General features: G+C 44.6%; 1 protein-coding gene and 1 pseudogene across 1 annotated transcript; both read right to left on the bottom strand.

Moving 5' to 3' along the window:
* Positions 1-1806: 1806 nt before the first annotated feature.
* LOC118363421 (novel acetylcholine receptor chaperone) lies at positions 1807-4613 on the bottom strand. Its single transcript, XM_035744265.1, has 2 exons — positions 4405-4613; positions 1807-3256 (listed from the first exon to the last, which is right to left on the bottom strand). Exons 1-2 carry the CDS (start codon positions 4522-4524, stop codon positions 2894-2896), a joined length of 483 nt encoding a protein of 160 aa, XP_035600158.1. The 5' UTR covers positions 4525-4613; the 3' UTR covers positions 1807-2893.
* A 3040-nt stretch (positions 4614-7653) lies between these two features.
* On the bottom strand, positions 7654-9267 carry LOC118363963 (ADP-ribosylation factor-like protein 13B; annotated as a pseudogene).
* Positions 9268-22793: the final 13526 nt, after the last annotated feature.

Below are 22793 nucleotides of genomic sequence, written 5' to 3'. Positions count from 1 at the left end.
GCAGACCTCACTACCCTCTGGAGAGCCTTACGGTTGTGGGCGGAGCAGTTGCCGTACCAGGCGGTGATACAGCCCGACAGGATGCTCTCGATTGTTCATCTGTAGAAGTTTGTGAGTGCTTTTGGTGACAAGGCAAATTTCTTCAGCCTCCTGAGGTTGAAGAGGCGCTGCTGCGCCTTCTTCACGATGCTGTCTGTGTGGGTGGACCAATTCAGTTTGTCTGTGATGTGTATGCCGAGGAACTTAAAACTTACTACCCTCTCCACTACTGTCCCTTCAATGTGGATAGGGGGGTGTTCCCTCTGCTGTTTCCTGAAGTCCACAATCATCTCCTTAGTTTTGTTGACGTTGAGTGTGAGGTTATTTTCCTGACACCACACTCCGAGGGCCCTCACCTCCTCCCTGTAGGCCGTCTCGTCGTTGTTGGTAATCAAGCCTACCACTGTTGTGTCGTCCGCAAACTTGATGATTGAGTTGGAGGTTTGCGTGGCCACGCAGTCGTGGGTGAACAGGGAGTACAGGAGAGGGCTCAGAACGCACCCTTGTGGGGCCCCAGTGTTGAGGATTACTGATCAGTGGGGTGGAAATGTTTTTGCCTACCCTCACCACCTGGGGGCGGCCCGTCAGGAAGTCCAGTACCCAGTTGCACAGGGCGGGGTCGAGACCCAGGGTCTCGAGCTTGGAGGGCACTATGGTGTTAAATACCGAGCTGTAGTCGATGAACAGCATTCTCACATAGGTATTCCTCTTGTCCAGATGGGTTAGGGCAGTGTGCAGTGTGGTTGAGATTGCATCGTCTGTGGACCTATTTGGGCGGTAAGCAAATTGGAGTGGGTCTAGGGTGTCAGGTAGGGTGGAGGTGATATGGTCCTTGACTAGTCTCTCAAAGCACTTCATGATGACGGAAGTGAGTGCTACGGGGCGGTAGTCGTTTAGCTCAGTTACCTTAGCTTTCTTGGGAACAGGAACAATGGTGGCCCTCTTGAAGCATGTGGGAACAACAGACTGGGATAGGGATTGATTGAATATGTCCGTAAACAGCCAGCTGGTCTGCGCATGCTCTGAGGGTGCGGCTGGGGATGCCGTCTGGGCCTGCAGCCTTGCGAGGGTTGACACGTTTAAATGTTTTCCTCAAGTCGGCTGCAGTGAAGGAGAGTCCGCATATTTTAGTTGCGGGCCGTGTCATTGGAACTGTATTGTCCTCAAAGCGGGCAAAAAAGTTATTTAGTCTGCCTGGGAGCAAGACATCCTGGTCCGTGACTGGGCTGGTTTTCTTTTTGTAATCCGTGATTGACTGTAGACCCTGCCACATACCTCGTGTCTGAGCCGTTGAATTAAGATTCTACTTTGTCTCTATACTGACTCTTAGCTTGTTTGATTGCCTTGCGGAGGGAATAGTTACACTGTTTGTATTCGGTCATGTTTCCGGTCACCTTGCCCTGATTAAAAGCGGTGGTTCGGGCTTTCAGTTTCACGCGAATGGTTTCTGGTTTGGGAAATGCTATGGGAACGACATCTTCAACACACGTTCTAATGAACTCGCTCACCGAATCAGCGTATTCGTCAATGTTGTTGTCTGACGCAATACGAAACATATCCCAGTCCACGTGATGGAAGCAGTCTTGGAGTGTGGAATCAGATTGGTCGGACCAGCGTTGAACAGACCTCAGCGCGGGAGCTTCTTGTTTTAATCAAATACATTTCTATTACAAGAATAGCCCAGTGGTAATGGTTATACTCATAGGAATACTTTTATAACATAGTAATTCAACAGAATAGTGTTAAAAATCCCAGAGAAAAATAGACTCACAGATAAACATAAGCCTTTATTGTCATTGGATGTGAAGAGAGACAAAGTCCTTTATTAAAAGACAAAGATCAAGTCCTTTATTGGATATGTCATTTGACAAAGCAGCTGGACTATTGATTGTGGTCCAGAGACATAGAGAGCACTAGGCTAGCAACCATAGATGTATGTTTCAACATAATTGCTAGAAAAATGCCTTCCCATAGGTCTCTCCTCCACATGAGTTCTTGAACAACAGTGTTGGGTCCAACAAAGTGATTAATCAATTTGAGATGAGTGAACGACTTGCCATTGGACAGTTTGGTTTTTCTTTCGGGAAAAGGGGTACATTGTCATGCCTAAGAGTAGTTACAAGAAAATCTAATCATCAGGAAAAAGCTTTGACGAAACTAATACGAATTCACAAAAATGATTCTTATTTTACTAATACCAATGGAAATATGTGATACTGTATAATGTATTTAAATAAATGTGAGTCAATGTTCAACTACAATATATCTCTGAACAGTGCTGATAAGCTATGAGTTTGTTTTAAGCCATTTAATTATGAACCATGCTTAATTACTGTAAAATAACAATTGAATTCAAGAGATATCATTATCTTCCTACCTAAAATTAAAATCAATACAAAAGTACCAATCTTCAATAGTGGAAAACATCAGCATTCTCAAAGCCAACAAAGTCCCTCAAATTGGTATTTGTGCCAAAAACTAACTAAAAACATAGGCATGCTGTATCTTATGTTTTGATAGATGCTAAATAAAAATGGGAGGGAATGAGAAAAAGGACCAATTGGCTGGTGAGACAAAGGTCCTATATTTTTTCAAAAGAGTTGAGCTGATTACAGTTGCCACAAGTATGATTGTCCACTGTCAAGGTTGGGATACAGGACAAGGGGAAAGCAGGTGAAACCAATAACCAGTCAGCCAAAAGGGTGGGAGAGGGGACAGGTGGGTGGTTGACTGGGTGGATATATCACTCCTTGTGGCGACTGTGTTTCTTTTGAATCTGAATTGCTCCAATCCAAAGAAATGCACAAGGTTCCATTTTGCTGTCACTCTGCCCAGACTGGATGGTTGGAACTGATTAGGACTGCTTGACTTTGTTATTTTCCTGGGCATTGATATGTTCTTCCCTGCTCTCCTCCCGCTCAGGTCGGTCCTCACTCTGGCGGGCAATGAGCAGTCGGCAGGTGAGCAGAATACCAAAGACCAGAGCATGGGCATATCGTTTCAGGGGGTCTCCTACTAACTGATGGAAGAAGAGGACCGCCAGCATGACCAGCAACAGCAGGAAGTTAGCCACATCCTTGGGTCTCCCTGGCACCAATGTCAGAACCACACCACAGCCCACCTCCAGTGAGCCAATGATCTTTCGGAGCAGCACCGAGCTGATGCCCATCTTCTTTAGACCTGGCAATGCCTTGGCATAGCTCTTGTATGCCCGTTTCTGAAAAGAGAGAGAACATTTCAGCATTCATTTTCATAGATGCAAAAGAGGTAATTTAATTTATTATTAGTGGCGCACTATGGACTACAGTATATCATTTCTCAGATTTGTTCTAAGGAAGTTTCAGTTCCCCATGAGACAATACATTCAGAGCCAATAGGGACATGTCTAGGCCTACCAGTTTGTCTATAATCATGACACTGACACATACGTTTTTGTTGTTGATTTTATCAAAATAGTCGACCTATACAGTTTTAAGAGTTATAACTGTAAGTAGTATATACAACCATCACCGAAATGCCTTTTTCCTATCGGATGGAAAATGTGGAATAAGGAAGAACTTGGGCCTGATGTGGGCCTACTGCAGTAACACCACCAAAACCAGTCTTTGATATTCCTTAAAATACTAAATCAACCAAAACGTTGAAATGTAATTATTAGGCCTATTCTCCATGGAATAAGAATTTTGAGTAGACCATACATGGATGAGGAGCAGAGAGCACAGATGAGCATTAACATCGCTGGTAGCCTAATAAGCAAAGTCAATATCCACACAAAACAGGCAGGTGCACCTCAGAATTTGCTCGATTGCGCCGCCATTGCCTATAGCAAAAATGTACCTTCAAACAGTTTTTAAAAATTCATATTAGGCTAATAATAACAGATAATTTCCCATAAAATAGGCCTAGTACTGGACAAACGTGAAGGCCTACTGTTATATGCCTAGTCGCTATTTCAAATAAACAGGCCTATGTATTTGTAGCCGAATAAACTGTAGCCTATTATTTCGATTTTAATTATGCCTAAAGGTAATATTTAATTTAATTAAATATTTCATAGAAAAATAGACAAACGTAATATTTTTCTAACATTATACTTAAATAAAGAATGTATTATCGGCTATAATAACGCAGCAGGCTCCATCATTTAATTGCTTGCTTGGGTAAATTCATTCCCACGATTGAAACAATACATACAATGAAATCGTATTTATCAGTTAGATATTATAGGCTATTTTATTTCATGATATTTTACAAATGTGGGTCAGCAGCGCACAGCACATTATTAGAGCCTGAATGCGTCCGTATTGGCAGAACAATGGCTTTCGCTTCCAGCTGCAGTTTATGGTCGCTAAAGGTTTTACTTACCATCTCACTATAAGCATCTTTGCTTAATCTTGGTGTGAGCTTTATGGTGCCCATGAAGACGAAAAAAAGACCAAGAGCGAAAGAGAGGGCCACAATGGTTATCGTCCTCGGTGAAGCCATCTTCGGTATTGTATGTCCCGTTCTCGCCACCAAGCTAGTTTCTCCGCGGCCGCTATTCAGTGTATTCACTGAAACACGGACTATTCTTTCCTGTGAAGATGCTAGGGGGGATGGGCTTCTGGATAAGCGACAAAAATGGCGACAGGAAATTTGTACACAGGGTCCAAATGCCCATTTATGGGGCCCATATACCAAGCAATATTATCAGGTCATCTGAATATTATTTGATCATAGGCAAACAAGAAGAAGAAAAAAATCCTCAAAAATGTAACATCAAAGTTAGCATGCATAAATAATACTAATAGCCTAGTAGTGAAATAGGAAACATGGGAACATACCTGTATGGCTAATAGTTTGGAGCTTGTCCTAATACTGTATGGACTGCAGGGAGCAGTCCGGGTCAAGCAATGAAGCATGATCATCTTCAAAGTGAACAAGCACAGTGAGAATACTTCAAGGCATATGGTAAACTTTGAAGGAAGCTTGCCCATTGTACAGTTACATTTTGTACTTGTTATTTCCTCAAATTGACGCGGTGTTGTAATCTCTCATAATTCTATTTTCCTTTCACAAACTTTCTTTTCTGTGGGTAATGTTTTCAACAGTCAAATAAATCAAATCAAAGTTTATTTGTCACATGCGCCGAATACAACAGGTGAAATGTTTACTTACAGGCTCTAACTAATATTGCAAAAAAAGATATTAGGTAAACAATAGGTAAGTAAAGAAATAAAACAACAGTAAAAAGACAGGCTATATACAGTAGTGAGGCTATAAAAGTAGCGAGGCTACATACAGACACCGGTTAGTCAGGCTGATCGAGGTAGTATGTACATGTGGATATGGTTAAAGTGACTATGCATATATGATGAACAGAGAGTAGCAGTAGTGTAAAAGAGGGTTTGGAGGGTGGTGGGTGGGACACAATGCAGATAGCCCGGTTAGCCAATGTGTGGGAGCACTGGTTGTTCGGCCCAATTGAGGTAGTATGTACATGAATGTATAGTTAAAGTTACTATGCATATATGATAAACATAGAGCAGCAGCGTAAAAAGAGGAGTTGGGCGGGTGGTGGGTGGCGGGACACAATGCAAATAGTCCGGGTAACCATTTGATTACCTGTTCAGGAGTCTTATGGCTCGGGGGTAAAAACTGTTGAGAAGCCTTTTTGTCCTACACTTGGCACTCCAGTACCGCCTGCCATGTGGTAGTAGAGAGAACAGTCTATGACTGGGGTGGCTGGGGACTTTGACTATTTTTAGGGCTTTCCTCTGACACCGCCTGGTGTAGAGGTCCTGGATGGCAGGCAGCTTTGCCCCAGTGATGTACTGGGCCGTACGCACTACCCTCTGAAGTGCCTTGCGGTCGGAGGCCGAGCAATTGCGGTACCAGGCAGTGATGCAACCGGTCAGGATGCCCTCGATGTTGCAGCTGTAGAATCTTTTGAGGATCTCAGGACCCATGCCAAATCTTTAGTTTTCTGAGGGGGAATAGGCTTTGTTGTGCCCTCTTCACAACTGTCTTGGTGTGTTTGGACCATTCTAGTTTGTTGTTGATACGGACACCAAGGAACTTGAAGCTCTCAACCTGCTCCACTGCAGCCCCATTGATGAGAATGGGGGCGTGCTCGGTCCTCCTTTTCCTGTCATCCACAATCATCTCCTTAGTCTTGGTTACGTTGAGGGATAGGTTGTTATTCTGGCACAACCCGGCCGGGTCTCTGACCTCCTCCCTATAGGCTGTCTCGTTGGACATTGTCGGTGATCAGGCATACCACTGTTGTGTCATCTGCAAACTTCATGATGGTGTTGGAGTCGTGCATGGCCATGCAGACATGGGTAACAGGGAGTACAGGAGGGGACTGAGCACGCACCCCTGGGGAGCTCTAGTGTGAGGATCAGCGTGGCAGATGTTTTGCTACCTACCCATCACCATCTGGGGGCGGCCCGTCAGGAAGTCCAGGATCCAGTTGCAGAGGGAGGTGTTTAGTCCCAGAATCCTTAGCTTAGTGATGAGCTTTGAGGGTACTATGGTGTTGAACGCTGAGCTGTAGTCAATGAATAGCATTCTCACATAAGTGTTCCTTTTGTCCAGTTGGGAAAGGGCAGTGTGGAGTTCAATAGAGATTGCATCATCTGTGGATCTGTTTGGGTGGTATGCAAATTGGAGTGGGTCTAGGGTTTCTGGGATAATGGTGTTGATGTGAGCCATTACCATCCTTTCAAAGCACTTCATGGCTACGAACGTGAGTGCTACGGATCTGTAGTCATTTAGGCAGGTTGCCTTTGTGTTCTTGGGCACAGGAACTATGGTGGTCTGCTTGAAACATGTTGGTATTACAGACTCAATCAGGGACATGTTGAAAATGTCAGTGAAGACACCTGCCAGTTGGTCAGCACATGCCTGGAGCACAAGTGTTGGTAATCCGTCTGGTCCCGCAGCCTTGTGTATGTTGACCTGTTCAAAGGTCTTACTCACGTCAGCTTCAGAGAGCGTGATCACACAGTCGTCGGGAACAGCTGATGCTCTCATGCATGCCTCAGTGTTGCTTGCCTCGAAGCGAGCAACATATAATAACATATAACATATAATATAACAAAGGGGCCAAGAAACTTTATAAAATCAAGTCTTACTTTCCATCAAAATTGCAATATAAACAGGTCAACTCTATTTATATTTACGAGGAATTGAAATAGTTTGTCCGTACATTGATCATGTTTGTAAACAATTGTTTACTTTTACTACAGATAATTAAATAACCACTAATAAATAAATATTGACACTCATATATAACACATTTTGGTAACATAAAATAAACACACATTTCTCAGAGGTGTATTGGCTTTGTAATTCCTACACAGTTGCTACTAAGAAAAATGTGCTGTCAGGTCTTTTTTAATTGTCCTTCAAAAGCTGATGGAAACTCCAGTTGTAATCCATAAATGTAAGATATGAGGTAATAGAATGAAGTTGTGGAGGGTTTGCAGGCAGGGCAGGCCTCCCTTCTTTTTCTTCATATTATCCTAAAATACAAAATGTGTATCAGTTCACACATAACACCTTTACTGTACTGAAACTATAGGAATCTTATCAAGATCAAATGGATCTGCAACTAAAACTGTCAATGTCTCAAATGGGTTGTAAGGAAGGGGGTCTGGGCCTTTGGTCCTTTTCTTGAAGGCGTTGTACTTTATCAAGGTTATTTTTTGCTGCCACGTATCCTACACAGAGACAACATTTTACATAAAAAAATATCAATGCCACAATGCTTTCGCTAACGTAGCTAAGCAATGTCTTTGAAATAGTTAATGGATACATATTCTGTCAATGCAATCTCTACACATTGACCAAGACAGATGATTTTCTAGGAGTCTAACTGAAGGCACAGAGTTATAGTCTCTCTTACCTTTCATCTTTGGGCTTGCTGCAGCCTCTCCGTCTTCCCACGGTTGTCCCTCATCTGGTGCCAGAGGTCTCCTGTCCCTGATGTTCCTGATTATGAAAGAACAGAGTTCTGGGTAATCCAGATTGACGGCATGCAGCAGCCAGCAAAGACCCCACAGCGTCTTCTGTCTGTCCACCTCAGCTGGTCCATGAAGGCTGAACAGGGCTTCTTGAGCAGAAAAGCACAACACAATCAAATCTATGGATTTGTGTCTGTCTATGTATCTATCGGTCTCCTGTACATAATTAACATAATCTGTATCTCTGATTGGCTAGCTGGATGGCTGGCTAGCTGATTGGCAGTCTGTCTCTCTGTCTAGTTGTGTGTACAAGGACTAGACTAGACAATGTGGCACAGACAGCGGCTCTGGTTCACCAGTCTCTCCAGAGAAAGGATCTCAATTATCTCAATCCCCAGTTCATCTTGTCCTGCTTGCTGGCCAGCCTACAACACAACAGAGCAAAACATTTCATCAGTTGGTTCAAAAAAGGAAAAACAACATTGAAAGCACTAATCAGCTTCGCTGCTGTCCATCCTTGCCCACTGTAAATGGTCACACTGAGGTTTTAATGGGTTTAGGTAATATAGATCGTCTGTCACCTCATGGGTTCTATACACCTCATAGAACCTTGTATAACAAAGTTATAAAATCAGCTGTAACTTTTATTTTGCCATTGATCAAATATTCTATTTCCATGAATTCAAACTTGATATAAGAAGTAGTCCTTCCAACAGTTGTGGTTTTCCCACCACTTTATGCTGCTTCAGCAGGTCTGTCAGATACTCCTGGACCTCTTTAATACTCTGCTGGTCACTGGAGTCCACCACAAAGATGAACCCATGGAGCTCCCCATAGAGATCCCCCCAGGACCCCCGCACCTCCGGGGCCCCACCGATGTCAAGCAGGGTGACCAGAAAGTTCTCCACTCTCAGCTCCATCCGGACACACCCACGAGTCTAACCCCTCATCCATTGGGGGCACTGCAGATAGAGACAGAACAATTTATGTCAGACAACCCAGATTACCGTGTTATATTTCTATTGGTGTGTATTTAATTCACTGACTGTGGATGTTTTTCCTGCTTTGTCAAGACCGACCACCAGTGCATTGACTTTCCTGCGTGAAAATGTGAGATATAGTCCTGGAGCAATTTAAGTGACAGTATTATATATTTAAGTGACAGTATTATATATTTGCAATCGCAAGTAATTGCAGACCGAGTTAATCCATTTGAGAGAGTTTTTCTTGCCTGATGGGTTGCTGGATCTTGGTTGTCCCAGCTGCAGAAGTTGGTCATCAATTGTGGTGAAACAGAACAAGGTGAGCACAGCAGCCACCATCTTCTCCTTAGTTCCCACCTGAAAGAAGAACTCATTGTGATACAGAGCCAAGGTGCAAACCATAGACTTATATAACGAACGGTGCCAAGTTAGCCACGGTCACTGTCAGGTGACCCGGGTCAATAAACTCCAGAAGACTCCAGAGCCATTTAGATCATGGGTGTTGAAGGACAGCAGACTGATTGGAGTTGGGCTGTCTGTGTAAACACATCTCATTAGCATCAGTTTAGATATAGAACATGCTTTTATATCAACACCAATGCACAGCTGTCTAACAACTTGACATTGTTTACGAAATTGTTATGCTTGTCCAACTACTGCTGTAATCCTGTTATAAGAATGTGTGACTTTTTTGTGTGAGAAAATCCAATAAAATACATATCTTTAAAAAAAGTCTGACTTACAGATGGCCACCACAGCCTACTAACAAACCAACATTTTTGCACCCAGTTTGTCTAAAAGTACATCTAAACTTACCTAGAATCAGAAGAAAAAAGTTGCTAATGTCTTTACTCTTTGAAATCTTTTGGACAACAGTTAGTGTCATCTGTGTGATTATATAACCTGGGCTTTGGTACCTGGTTACTAAGGAACATGGGCTGTATCTGTAGTGCATTCCTATCCCTTTGGGGAAGCACTATTCATTGGGTCTGTGAATTGCCTGTATACTGTGTATCTACTGGATCGAATCCCCGAGCTGACAAGGTAAAAATCTGTCATTCTGCTCCTGAGCAAGGCACTTAACCCACAGTTCCCCAGGTGCCAAAGACGTGGATGTCGATTAAGGCAGCCCCCTGCACCTCTCTGATTCAGAGCGGTTGGAATAAATGTGGAAGACATATTTCAGTTGAAGGCATTCAGTTGTACAACTGACTAGGTTTCCCCCTTTCCCTTTCCCATTTTCTATCCCCATAAAATGTCCGTAAGCCCATGTGGTCTCCACCATTGGGTTTGTTTTACAATACACAGTATAAATGCATATGGACTCTTAAATACATGTCATGGAACTATGTGACTGACCTGGCTGGCATTCAGACACAGTAGCGTACCAGCTGTCTGACATCTTTAGACCTGTGTGTAGTCTGCCACAGTCTGGTTCTACACAGAAAGCAGACGTGTGAGCGTCTTGTCTGCCTGGGGTGTGCTAAACAACTCCTGCAGGTCTCAGCTTTCTGCATCTGCTCAGTCTCCATGAAGCTGCATACACACACACTAAGTCAGTCAGAGCATGAACATTCTGGCCCTCTTTCTTCCCTCAAGCTTGGTTGAACTAGATCCAGACTTCCACCTACAGTAGATTTTTTCAATATTCATTTTTTTCCTGTTTTAGGTGAATCACTTTTATTTACTTAACATTTTTTTAAAGATTGCCTTTCTCTATACAAATTGCAATGTAGCAATAAAAGGCCATTTTGAGTTCATACAACTAGACCATAAAGGTGCAATAAGACACGTCACTGACTGCAATAAAAAATATTGATATGGTTGAATCTGAAGATGGCAGAGAGCGCTTTTATCAGTTAACAGTGGTAAAAAGGTTGTAGCTACTGTACACATGGTTATGTAAACAATGTTCAACAACCTAAATGCACTGGCCACCATAGAAATGATGCCATGCTGCACTAGTCCATGACAGAATATCCAATTCACACAGCAGTGTTCTCAGAGTAGCAGCTCAGTTCACAGGCAGAACATGTCCACTGGTGTTCTCAGGAGAAAGCCTAGGAAACAGGAGACACATGAAATTCTAGATAGAATATTACATTCAAATTGGCACAGAAGACACACAGCGCATAATGACATCACGCTGTACTGTAGGGCACACAACGTCTCATGTAATCTAACAATGACAGAGGTTTATCACAATAATGTTTCATGTAATCCAACAATGACAGTAGCTTATCACAATCATTTTCCATGGGAATCAAACATGCAATATGAGATAAATGTAGCTCTGTTACATTTTTTTGTTACAATATTATTGCTGCCTTGTAACATATTTACAAGTTGATACATCATCACAATGGCCACTAGATGGCCTTGATGTCTAATGGAACCGTTCACACTCCAAGGGGCTGTGATTATGTGTCTGTGTGTGCTTTTCTCACAGATGAGCTGACATGGGCAGGAAATCTTTTGCAGTGCAGCCAAATCACAGTCTGTCTACTCATGATAAAAAGGCATGCTTTTTCACAGCCCACCTTTTTAACCACAACACTATAGATTACATAAAATAACATGTTTATAAACAGTGAGTCCCAGTATTAGGCAGTCAACGTAAAATGTGACTGACAAATATTTTTCACTCTGTGGGGTATTTATTTTTTGGTCAATAAATGGCATATATTATTATTATTATTATTATTATTTGTTTTACTTGAAATGTTTCACATAACAGGAAGAACATATCCTGGAACTGTGTTTTGTGTACATGCTTCATCTCATTAAGTCGTTACCCCTGTAACCAATCAGGCATGAGCTTCACCTGCTGACTAGACTCCTCTGAGGCTCTGACCACAGTACACACACTTAGGCACGTGTGCACACATTTCAGCAGAGGCAAAAGCAGCAGCAAAAGCTTGACACAACAGCTGTACACCGTGCCTTATATAGTCATTCCCTCCACTTACCAAACATATCTCAGAGAGACCTGATAGCTGAATGTCTGCGGGTTAAAAACTGTCTTCAGCTTTTTGTTCAGTGACAGAATAGGGAGTTTGTTTCGTCTGATCTGATTGGCTAGACCCAGCTAACACTAAATGTTCCCACAACGTTAGAGAACGTTCCCTTAAGAGTCTTATTAGGTCATTCTAGCCAATGAGATGGCAGATAGGGAGGGCAGATGAACAACAGGCACAACTAAGTTGTTTTTCTAAAAGTTGCCGGAATGCCACGTACCTCCACTTATATCAGTACATTTGTAACAGCCTGAACATTACTAAACTTCTATTCGATCAAATAAGCCTCACAAAATTTGACACTCTCTCATAGACCTCCATACAAAAAAAGGGCTAATCTCACACGGACAGATTTTGTAAATGATCTTAAACCCTCTCTGGGTATAAAAACTTGCTGGGCCACTAATGACAAGGCCTCAGACCTGCTACATGGTCAACAACCTCTACAGTCTCCAGCCACTGACCCACAGCGCTGTCTCGCCACACACATTCATTATTAATAGCAGGAGGGCCTCCAGCAGACTTTGTAAGCCCCATTCACAATGCAGCACTGCCTGCCTGGGACCCATCTGGTTACACTGGGGAGTGATGCTCATATTTTGGGTTAACTCATCATGGGTATCACTGTGCCTTTGAGCTGTTATTGTGCCGCTCTGGAAAAAACATTAATGTTTAATCTGGGTTTGGGCTTTCATATGGAAAACAGTGCACTGGGCTCATAATACGAATACAAAAATTAGATGGTTTATATAACATTAGTTGTGATGATAAATCTATCAACAACAGTCTGCATTTTACATTCTCTGTTGTTGAGCACAATATCTTAATTCCAAGTTTAGAGATAGTTTCAAATGATTGGCCAGATTGAAGTCAACATTAAATTAAAGACACCACTTTAGCACTGACCAAAAGGCAAAGCCAAAAGAAGCAGTTTGTCTTTAAAAAAAAAAGTAAAACATAGTTCCAAATTGAAATGTAAACCAAATGCAAACACTACGTATGTGTGTCAGTTCCAAACTGCCTCTGGAAGCAACTCAGCACAACTCAGCACAAGAACTGTTCATCAGGAGATTCATGAAATGGGCAGCCGCACACAAGCCTAAGCAGCTGCACACAAGCCTAAGATCACAATGTGCAATGCCAAGCACCGACTGGGGTGGTGTAAAGCTCGCCGCCATTGGACTTTATTTTGTTGTTTGAATTTGACCCCTTTTTTTCTCCCCAATTTCGTGGCATCCAATTGTTAGTAGCTACTATCTTGTCTCATCACTACAACTCCCGTATGGGCTCGGGAGAGACGAAGGTTGAAAGTCATGCGTCCTCCGATACACAACTCAACCAAGCCGCACTGCTTATTAACACAGTGCGCATCCAACCCGGAAGCCAGCCGCACCAATGTGTCGGAGGAAACACTATGCACCTGGCAACCTTGGTTAGCGCACACTGTGCCCGGTCCGCCACAGGAGTCACTGGTGCGCGATGAGACAAGGATATCCCTACCGGTCAAACCCTCCCTAACCCGGACGACGTTAGGCCAATTGTGCGTCGCCCCACGGACCAATGGCGGCCAGTTAAAACAGAGCCTGGGCGCGAACCCAGAGTCTCTGGTGGCACAGCTGGTGCTGCAGTACACTGCGCCACCCGGGGGGCCGCCATTGGACTCTTTTGTAGTGTAAACCCATTCCCTGGAGTGGTGAATCACGCTTCACCATCTGGAAGTCTGATGGACGAATCTGGGTTTGGCATATGGTAGGAGAACACTACCTGCCCCAATGCATAATGCCAACTGTAAAGTTTGGTAGAGGAGGGATCATGGTCTCGGGCTGTTTTTCATGGTTCGGGCTTAGTTCCAGTGAAGGGAAATCTTAACCCTACAGCAAACAATGACATTCTAGACCAGGGGTAGGTAACCCTGTCCCTGGAGTGCCGCAGGTGCTGCAGAATTTTGTTCCAACTAGGCACTGACAACTGAGCTAATTGATCAGTTCAGTGATTGCCTAAATTCAACACACCTGGTCTTACAGGTTGGTTAAATCCAAAACATGAAGTGCCTGCATCACTCCAGGACCAGGGTTGCCTACCCATGTTCTAGATGATTCTGTGCTTCCAACTTTGTGGCAACAGTTTGGGGAAGGCCCTTTCCTGTTCCAGCATGACAATGCCCCCGTGCACAAAGTGAGGTCCATACAGAAATGGTTTGTCGAGAACGTTGTGGAAGAACTTGATTGGCCTGCACAGAGCTCTGACCTCAATCCCATCGAACACCTTTGGGATGAATTGGAATGCTGACTGCAAGCCAGCAATATTCCAACGTCTAGTGGAAAGCCTTCCCAGAAGAGTGGAGGCTGTTATAGCAGCAAAGAGGGGACCAACTCTATCTTAAAACTTTTTGATGCACCCATCCCATTAGCGGGATCATTTTCATCAACATTCATCGAATTGCAGAGCGCCAAATTCAAATTAAATTACTAAAAACATTTAATTTTCATGAAATCACAAGTGCAATATAGCAAAACACAACCTAGCTTGTTGTTAATCCACCTGGCGTGTCAGACTTCAATAAAGATTTTCGGTGATCTCTCTCAGTAGACAAAATATTACAAACAGCTAGCAGCCAAGTAGATTGGTCATGAAAGTCAGAAAAGCAATAAATTAAATTGATTACCTTTGATGATCTTCAGATGTTTGCACTCACGAGACTCCCAGTTACACAATAACTGTTGCTTTTGTTCCATAAAGATTATTTTTATATCCAAAATACCTCCACTTGGTTGGCGCGTTATGTTCAGAAATCCACAGGCTCGAGCGGTCACGACATCGCAGACGAAAAAACTTCCAAATAGTATCCGGAATGTTTGTAGAAACATGTCAAACGTTTTTTATAATCAATCCTCAGATTGTTTTTACAATATATAATCGATAATATATCAACCGGGACTGTAGCTTCTTCAATAGGAGAGAGAAAATGTCTGCTCCAAGCTGTTGCGCATGCAAAACGCTGCTGGCACCCAGCCATCCCCTTACGCGATGTGATCTTTCTCGCTGTTCACACCATGGGGAAGCCATAGGAAAAGGAATCTGGTTGATATCCCTTTAAATGGAGCGAAGGCAGGCTATGGAACATGGAGCTTTCAAAATAGCAGCCACTTCCGGGTTGGATTTTCCTCAGGTTTTCGCCTGCAATATCAGTTCTGTTATACTCACAGACAATATTTTCACCGTTTTGGAAACTTTAGAGTGTTTTCTATCCTAATCTGACAATTATATGCATATTCTAGATTCTGGGCCTGAGAAATAAGCAGTTTAATTTGGGTACGTTTTTCATCCAAACATCAAAATACTTCCCCCTACACTCAACAGGATTATTAATGCCAAAGATTTTGAAATGAGATGTTCAATGAGCAGGTGTCCACATACTTTTGGTCATGTAGTGTAGGATTTGTAGTTGCCTCACCTGCTTCAACAACCCTCTGAAATTATTTGCCCAAGAGTTCTACTCTTTGCTATTTTTTTTTTAATTAGGCAATTCAGTTAAGAACAAATTCATATTTACAATGACAGCCTAGGAACAGTGGGTTAACTGCCTTGTTCAGGGGCAGAACGACAGATTTTTACCTTGTCAGCTTGGGGATTTGATCTAGAAACCTCTCGATTACTGGCCCATCGCTTTAACCACGAGGCTGCCTTTCGCCCCGCTTTCCTGTGATAACCTCTCAATGCCACTGAGTTTTCTATAATCCAAAACAGTGAAAAGTATGACACTCTTATTGAAAATAGTGAAGGAAATTGGCTATAAGAATGCACTTTCGATGACATAGGCTACATACAGCTGCAACCATTTTCTAACAGTCCTTCCACAACTGTTGAACAAATATTGTGCACTGACAATTACTGTAGTTAACATTAGCAGCCAGCCTAGTACTGCATGACACATATGAAAAAGGTTTTTTTTACAGTCTATGACTGAACCAGTTCCTAGGTTTATTGTACTACATGACATGTACATTGCATTCGGAAAGTATTCAGACCCCTTGACAGTGAGAGGCAACTCCGGGATGCTGGCCTTCTAGGCAGAGTTGCAAAGAAAAATACATTTCTCAGACTGGCCAATAAAAAGAAAAGATTAAGATGGGCAAAAGAACACAGACACTGGACAGAGGAACTCTGCCTAGAAGGCCAGCATCCCGGAGTGGCCTCTTCACTGTTGACGTTGAGACTGGTGTTTTGCGAGTACTATTTAATGAAGCTGTCAGTTGAGGACTTGTGAGTCGTCTGTTTCTCAAACTATACACTCTAATGTACTTGTCCTCTTGCTCAGTTGTGCACCAGGGCCTCCCACTCCTCTTTCTATTCTGGTTAGAGCCAGTTTGCGCTGTTCTGTGAAGGGAGCAGTACACAGCGTTGTACAAGATCTTCAGTTTCTTGGCATTTTCTTGCATGGAATAGCCTTCATTTCTCAGAACAAGAATCGACTGGCGAGTTTCAGAAGAAAGTTATTTGTTTCTGGCCATTTTGAGCCTGTAATCAAACCTACAAATGCTGATTTTCCAAATACTCAACAAGTCTGAAGAAGGCCAGTTTTATTGCTTCTTTAATCAGGACAACAGTTTTCAGCTGTGCTAACATAATTGCAAACGGGTTTTCTAATGATCAATTAGCCTTTTAAAATTATGAACTTGGATTAGCTAACACAACGTGTCATTGGAACACAGAAGTGATGGTTGCTGATAATGGGTATGTAGATATTATGTTCAAAATCAGCAGTTTCCAGCTACAATAGTCATTTAAAACATTAACAATGTCTACACTGTATTTCTGATCAATTTGATGTTATTTTAATGGACAAAAAAGTTGCTTTTCTTTCAAAAACAATTACATTTCTAAGTGACCCCAAACTTTTGAACTGTAGTGTATGTCCACAGATGATATTAAAGGAAATGTGATGGGAGGCAGAGTGATTGAGGCCAGAGGGTTTATCAGTAGGTAAGAGGGTCAAAGAAGTGAAAGCTTATCAGTGATGCTGAGGGAGGAGAAAGTCTTGCTGGGAAAAGTACAGATAGAATTCCTTAGTTTCAATGTGAGAGAATTTGTCCCATATCCACTGCAATGTTTTAAATGTCAAAGAATGGGACGTGTACTTGTAGTTGCTCAGTGTCAAGGAAAGAACAGATGTACCAAGTGTGGATGGGAACATGATTACTGTGAATGTAGAAGCGATGTGAAGGTTAAGTGCTGTACACGTGGGGGAGATCACAGTGCAGCATTTGGTGGATGCCAGGTACAGAGAGAGGCTAGAGAAGGTCAGAGATATAGGATCAGTCATGATGTGTCATATGAAGAGGCCGTGAAACAGATTGCTAGAACTACAGTGTGTCAGGATTTGGCCAGGGTTGTTCCGGTTTTTGGTCACTAGATGCCCCCATTGTGCTTTTTGACCTTTTGTTTTCCCTTGATCCCCATTATTATTTGCACCTGTGCCTCGTTTCCCCTGATTGTATTTAAACCCTTAGTTTTCCTCACTCAGTTCTTTGCTCTGTGTTTGTATGTTAGCACCCAGCCCTAGTATTCTGTGAACTCTTGTTGATCCCGGTGGACTCTCTTGTGGAATTCTGTTTTTTGTTCTTGTTTATTTTATTTTTTGAGTATCTTTTGAGGCTTTTTATGCTATACCTACCACCTTGTGGATTTACCTTTTTGTCTTGGAGGATTACCTTTGTTCTTGTGGAATTCCTTTTGAGGTTGTGGAGTTACATGTTTTCCTGAAGGACTTCACTTTTTACTTCATTAAATACACCGTCTCAAGTACTGCTGTGTCTGCATCATCTTCTGGGTTCTGCCGACTATTCGTGGCTCAGTTGGTTAAGTGACTGTTTCTCACTCCGGAGACCCGGGTTCGTAACCGGGTCCTGACAGAAACACAGAGCCAAAAATGAACCCAGAGGCAGCCAGGACCTTGTTGCCATGCTGTCCCACCACCAGGAGACTGTCCAACGCCACAAAGCCGCCCTGGTTCAGCAAGAGGCCTTAATGGCTAGACATTCTCATCTTCTGTCGGAGATGCTGACTTCCATAAAGCAGATATCTGATCGACTTACTCCGGCAACAGTTCCCGTCCCATGGCAGTTAACCCCCTGGCTGAACCTCGTCTTCCACCTCCCCAACGGTTCTCAGGTGATCCAAGTGCTTGTAAAGGGTTTCTCACCCAATGTTCTCTCTCCTTCGAGCTGCAACCCTCGTCGTTCCCCACCGACCGGTCTAAGATCGCATATATCATCACCCTGCTGTCGGAAAAATCCCTGGCCTGGGCTACTGCTGTGTGGGATGCCCATAGATCCTGCTGTGCCAGCTACTCTGCCTTTGCTGAGGAATTCAAACGAGTGTTTCAAGGCCCAAGCAGTGGTCCTGACTCAGCCAAACAGCTCCTGACTCTCCACCAAGGTCGGCGCAGCGTGACGGACTATGCCATCCAGTTCCGCACGGTGGCAGCAGCGAGTGGCTGGAACAACGAGGCGCTCACAGTGTGCTTTCTGAAAGGCCTTTCCGACACTATCCAAGATGAACTGGCCACTCGGGAACCACCGGACAATCTCGAGTCCCTGATCAAGTTGGCCTCACGCATTGACCAGCGTCTGAGAGAGAGAGAACTCAACCGTAGACCTCTAGCCCCTATCAGTCCCAGCTCCGAGTCCCCACCTTTATCCTCGCTGGCTCCACCGGAACCCATGCAGATTGGACGCATCTCCCAGGCTGAGAGAGACCGCCGGATGAGGGAGCGACGCAGTCTATATTGCGGCAAACCGGGCCATTTCCGTTCCACGTGTCCCGGGCTCCAGGGAAACGCTCTGTCCTGTACAGACCGGGGGGAACTGTAACGGGAAACATAACCTCCTCCCATCCGTCCAACTCCCTACTCTGCTCATTCCAGTCACCCTTTCCTGGGACAACCACAAGCTTCACCTTCAAGCCTTGGTAGACTCTGGAGCCGCAGGTAACTTCATGGATGGTGTCTGGGCGAAGGAGAATGGCGTTCCCTCTGAACCTCTAAGTGACCCCATGAGGGTTACTACATTGGATGGAAGCCCTTTGGGATCTGGACTTGTCACTCATGTCACTACCTCCTTGCGACTTTCAGTTTCACAACACCAGGAATTGATGAACTTTCATTTGATCTCCTGTTCCGAGTTCCCTCTCATCCTTGGATACCCCTGGCTTCACAGCCATAACCCTCACATCGACTGGTCTGTGGGCACTATCAAGCAGTGGGGTCCTACGTGCCAAGCTACTTGTATTTTCCCGAATTCCCAGAGTTCTACTCCCGAGTATTTAGAATCCATCGACCTGACCCGAGTTCCCGAGTGTTACCATGACCTCAAACTGGTATTTAGCAAACAGAGGGCCACCATGCTACCACCCCATAGACCTTATGATTGCCCCATCGAACTGTTCCGGGCACTTGCCCCCCCAGGGGTCGGATCTTTTCCCTATCTCCACCCGAACGAGCTGCTATGGATACCTACATCAAGGACGCTCTGGAAGCAGGCCTCATGCGTCCATCCACCTCCCCGGCGGGAGCAGGGTTTTTCTTTGTGGCCAAGAAAGACGGTGGATTACGTCCTTGCATCGACTACCGGGGACTCAATGCCATAACCGTCCGTAACCGTTACCCGCTACCCTTATGGCCACAGCCTTCGAGCTGCTCCAGGAAGCAGTTGTTTTCACTAAGCTTGACCTGCGGAACGCATACCATCTTGTGCGGATCAGACCTGGTGACGAGTGGAAGACCGCTTTCAACACGCCTACTGGTCACTATGAATACTTGGTGATGCCCTTCGGCCTGACCAACGCCCCAGCGGTGTTCCAAGCGCTCATAAACGATGTGCTTAGGGATATGCTTAACATATTTGTGTTCCTTTACTTGGATGACATCCTCATCTTTTCGAGCTCTCTTCAAGAACACACAAAGCATGTCAGACAAGTACTCAAACGCCTCCTAGACAGCCATCTGTACGTTAAGCCGGAAAAATGTGAATTCCATTCATCCCGAGTACAATTCCTGGGATTTGTAGTGGAACCCGGTCGAGTCCAAATGGACCCCAGGAAGGTAGGGGCGGTAGCGGATTGGCCCACCCCCAAATCCGTTTAGGAAGTTCAGAATTTCCTGGGCTTCACAAACTTTTACCACAAGTTCATCAAGAACTTCAGCTTGGTGGCAGCCCCTCTCTCAGCTTTAACCAAGGGTGGCAATGCAAGGTTTTTGTGGGGAAGAGAAGCTGAGACGGCCTTCCAAGGACTCAAGCAGCGCGTCCTCTCTGCTCCCATCCTGATACTACCACCTACGGATGAACTGTTTGTGGTGGAGGTAGACGCCTCAGAGGTTGGTGTTGGAGCTGTCCTGTCTCAGAGGGGTGAAGACAAGAAGCTTCATCCGTGCGCTTTCTTCTCACACCGGCTTACCCCAGCTGAGAGGAACTACGATGTGGGGGATCGTGAACTCCTAGCGGTTAAGATGGCATTGAAGGAATGGAGACACTGGCTCGAGGGGGCTTCTCACCCGTTTCAAGTGCTTACGGACCACAGAAATCTGGAGTATATCCAGCAGGCGAAGCGGTTGAACTCTAGACAAGCTAGATGGTCTCTTTTCTTCAATCGATTCCAGTTTATCCTCACCTATCGGCCCGGGTCGAAGAATCTCAAACCGGATGCCCTGTCCCGAGTCTACGCTCCTGCCATTCGAGATGACACGGACATGCCTGTCCTTCCTGCTGCTAAGATCGTGGCTCCGATCTCGTGGCAAGTTGAGGATACCGTGAGACGAGCTCAAGCTATCGAACCGGACCCGAAAGGAGGTCCTGCCAATCGGTTGTTTGTCCCCAAGGCAGTGAGGACTCAGGTCCTTCTGTGGGGGCACTCCTCTCGCCTCACCTGTCACCCGGGCGTAGGTCGCACCTTGGAGTTCATCCAGCGTAAGTTCTGGTGGCCTACCATAAGAGAAGACGTTGCCACTTTCATCAATGCCTGCCCCGTGTGCTGCCAGGGCAAATCTTCTCACCTCCGCCCTCAAGGACTCCTTCACCCTTTACCTGTTCCCCACAGACCCTGGTCCCATATCTAGTTGGACTTTATTACTGGCCTTCCTCCATCCCATGGCAATACTACTATCCTAGTCATAATCGACAGGTTTTCAAAGGCGGCCAGGTTCGTCCCTCTGACTAAGTTACCTTCTGCCAAGGAAACGGCTGAGTTGGTAATTAATCATGTGTTCAGAGTCTTCGGCATTCCTCAAGATATGGTTTCTGACAGAGGTCCCCAGTTCGCCTCAAGGTTTTGGAAGGACTTCTGCCAACTCATGGGGGCTTCTGCCAGTCTATCTTCAGGGTACCATCCGGAGTCCAACGGCCAAACAGAGAGGATGAATCAAGAGCTGGAAACCACCCTCCGATGTATGACTCGTAACAAACCGTCCACATGGTCGTCCTTCATTGTTTGGGCCGAATACGCGCACAACACCTTGCGCTCCTCCTCCACTGGTATGTCCCCGCACGAGTGTCAGTTTGGCTATGCCCCTCCATTGTTCCCGGACCAGGAGTCAGAAGTCAGAGTGCCTTCAGCCTTGAAGTTCGTCAGACGCTGTCGGCTTATGTGGAGGAAGACCCGTCTTAATCTTATGCGTTCCTCACAGAGGTACCAACAACAAGCCAACAGACGTCGTCGTCCCGGGCCTACCCTGCACCCCGGCCAGAGAGTCTGGCTCTCCACAAGAGACTTACCACTACGGGTGGAGTCTCGCAAGCTGTCCCAAAAATACATCGGTCCCTTTAAGGTTGCCAGGAGAGTTAACCCAGTTTCTTATCGCCTACACTTACCCAGATCCCTTAAGATTAATCCCACATTTCACATTTCCTTATTAAAACCTGTTCTCCCCTTGTCCCGGCAGACAGACCTCCCCCTCCGCCTCGTGTCATTGGAGGCCAGCCGGCTTATACCGTCCATCGGATACTGGATTCCCGCCGGGTGCAGCGGTCCTGGCAGTATCTGGTGGACTGGGAAGGCTACGGTCCCGAGGAACGCTCCTGGGTTCCTGCCAAAGACATACTGGACCCTGACCTCATTCGTCAGTGGTTTCTTTGCAGCAATTCGACCATGAAGGCCTGATTCATGCAGTCTCCTCTGAACTGTTGATGTTGAGATGTGTCTGTTACTTGAACTATGTGAAGCATTTATTTGGGCTGCAATCGGAGGTGCAGTTAACTCTAATGAACTTATCTTCTGCAGCAGAGGTAACTCTGGGTCTTCCTTTCCTGTGGCGGTCCTCATGAGAGCCAGATTCATCATAGCGCTTGATGGTTTTTGCAACTGCACTTGAAGAAACCTTCAAAGCTCTTGAAATGTTCTGTATTCACTGACCATGTCTTAAAGTAATGATGGACTGTCATTTCTCTTTGCTTATTTGAGCTGTTTTTGCCATAATATGGACTTGGTATTTTACCAAATAGGGCTATCTTCTGTATACCACCCGTACCTTGTCACAATACAACTGATTGGCTCTAAAACATTAGGAAGGAAAGAAATTCCACAAATGAACTTTTAAGAAGGCACACCTGTTAACTGAAATGCATTCCAGGTGACTACCTCATGAAGCTGGTTGAGAGAATGCCAAGAGTGTGCACAGCTGTCATCAAGGCAAAGTGTGGCTATTTGAAGAATCTGAAATATAACATATTTGTATTTGTTTAACACTTTTTTGGTTATTACATGATTCCATATGTGTTATTTCATAGTTTTGATGTCTTCACTATTATTATACA

Source organism: Oncorhynchus keta, chromosome 30, assembly GCF_023373465.1.
Source record: "Oncorhynchus keta strain PuntledgeMale-10-30-2019 chromosome 30, Oket_V2, whole genome shotgun sequence".
NCBI lineage: Eukaryota > Metazoa > Chordata > Actinopteri > Salmoniformes > Salmonidae > Oncorhynchus > Oncorhynchus keta.
Note: the sequence above shows the minus strand (reverse complement) of the source record. Positions and strands in the feature narration are given on the sequence as shown.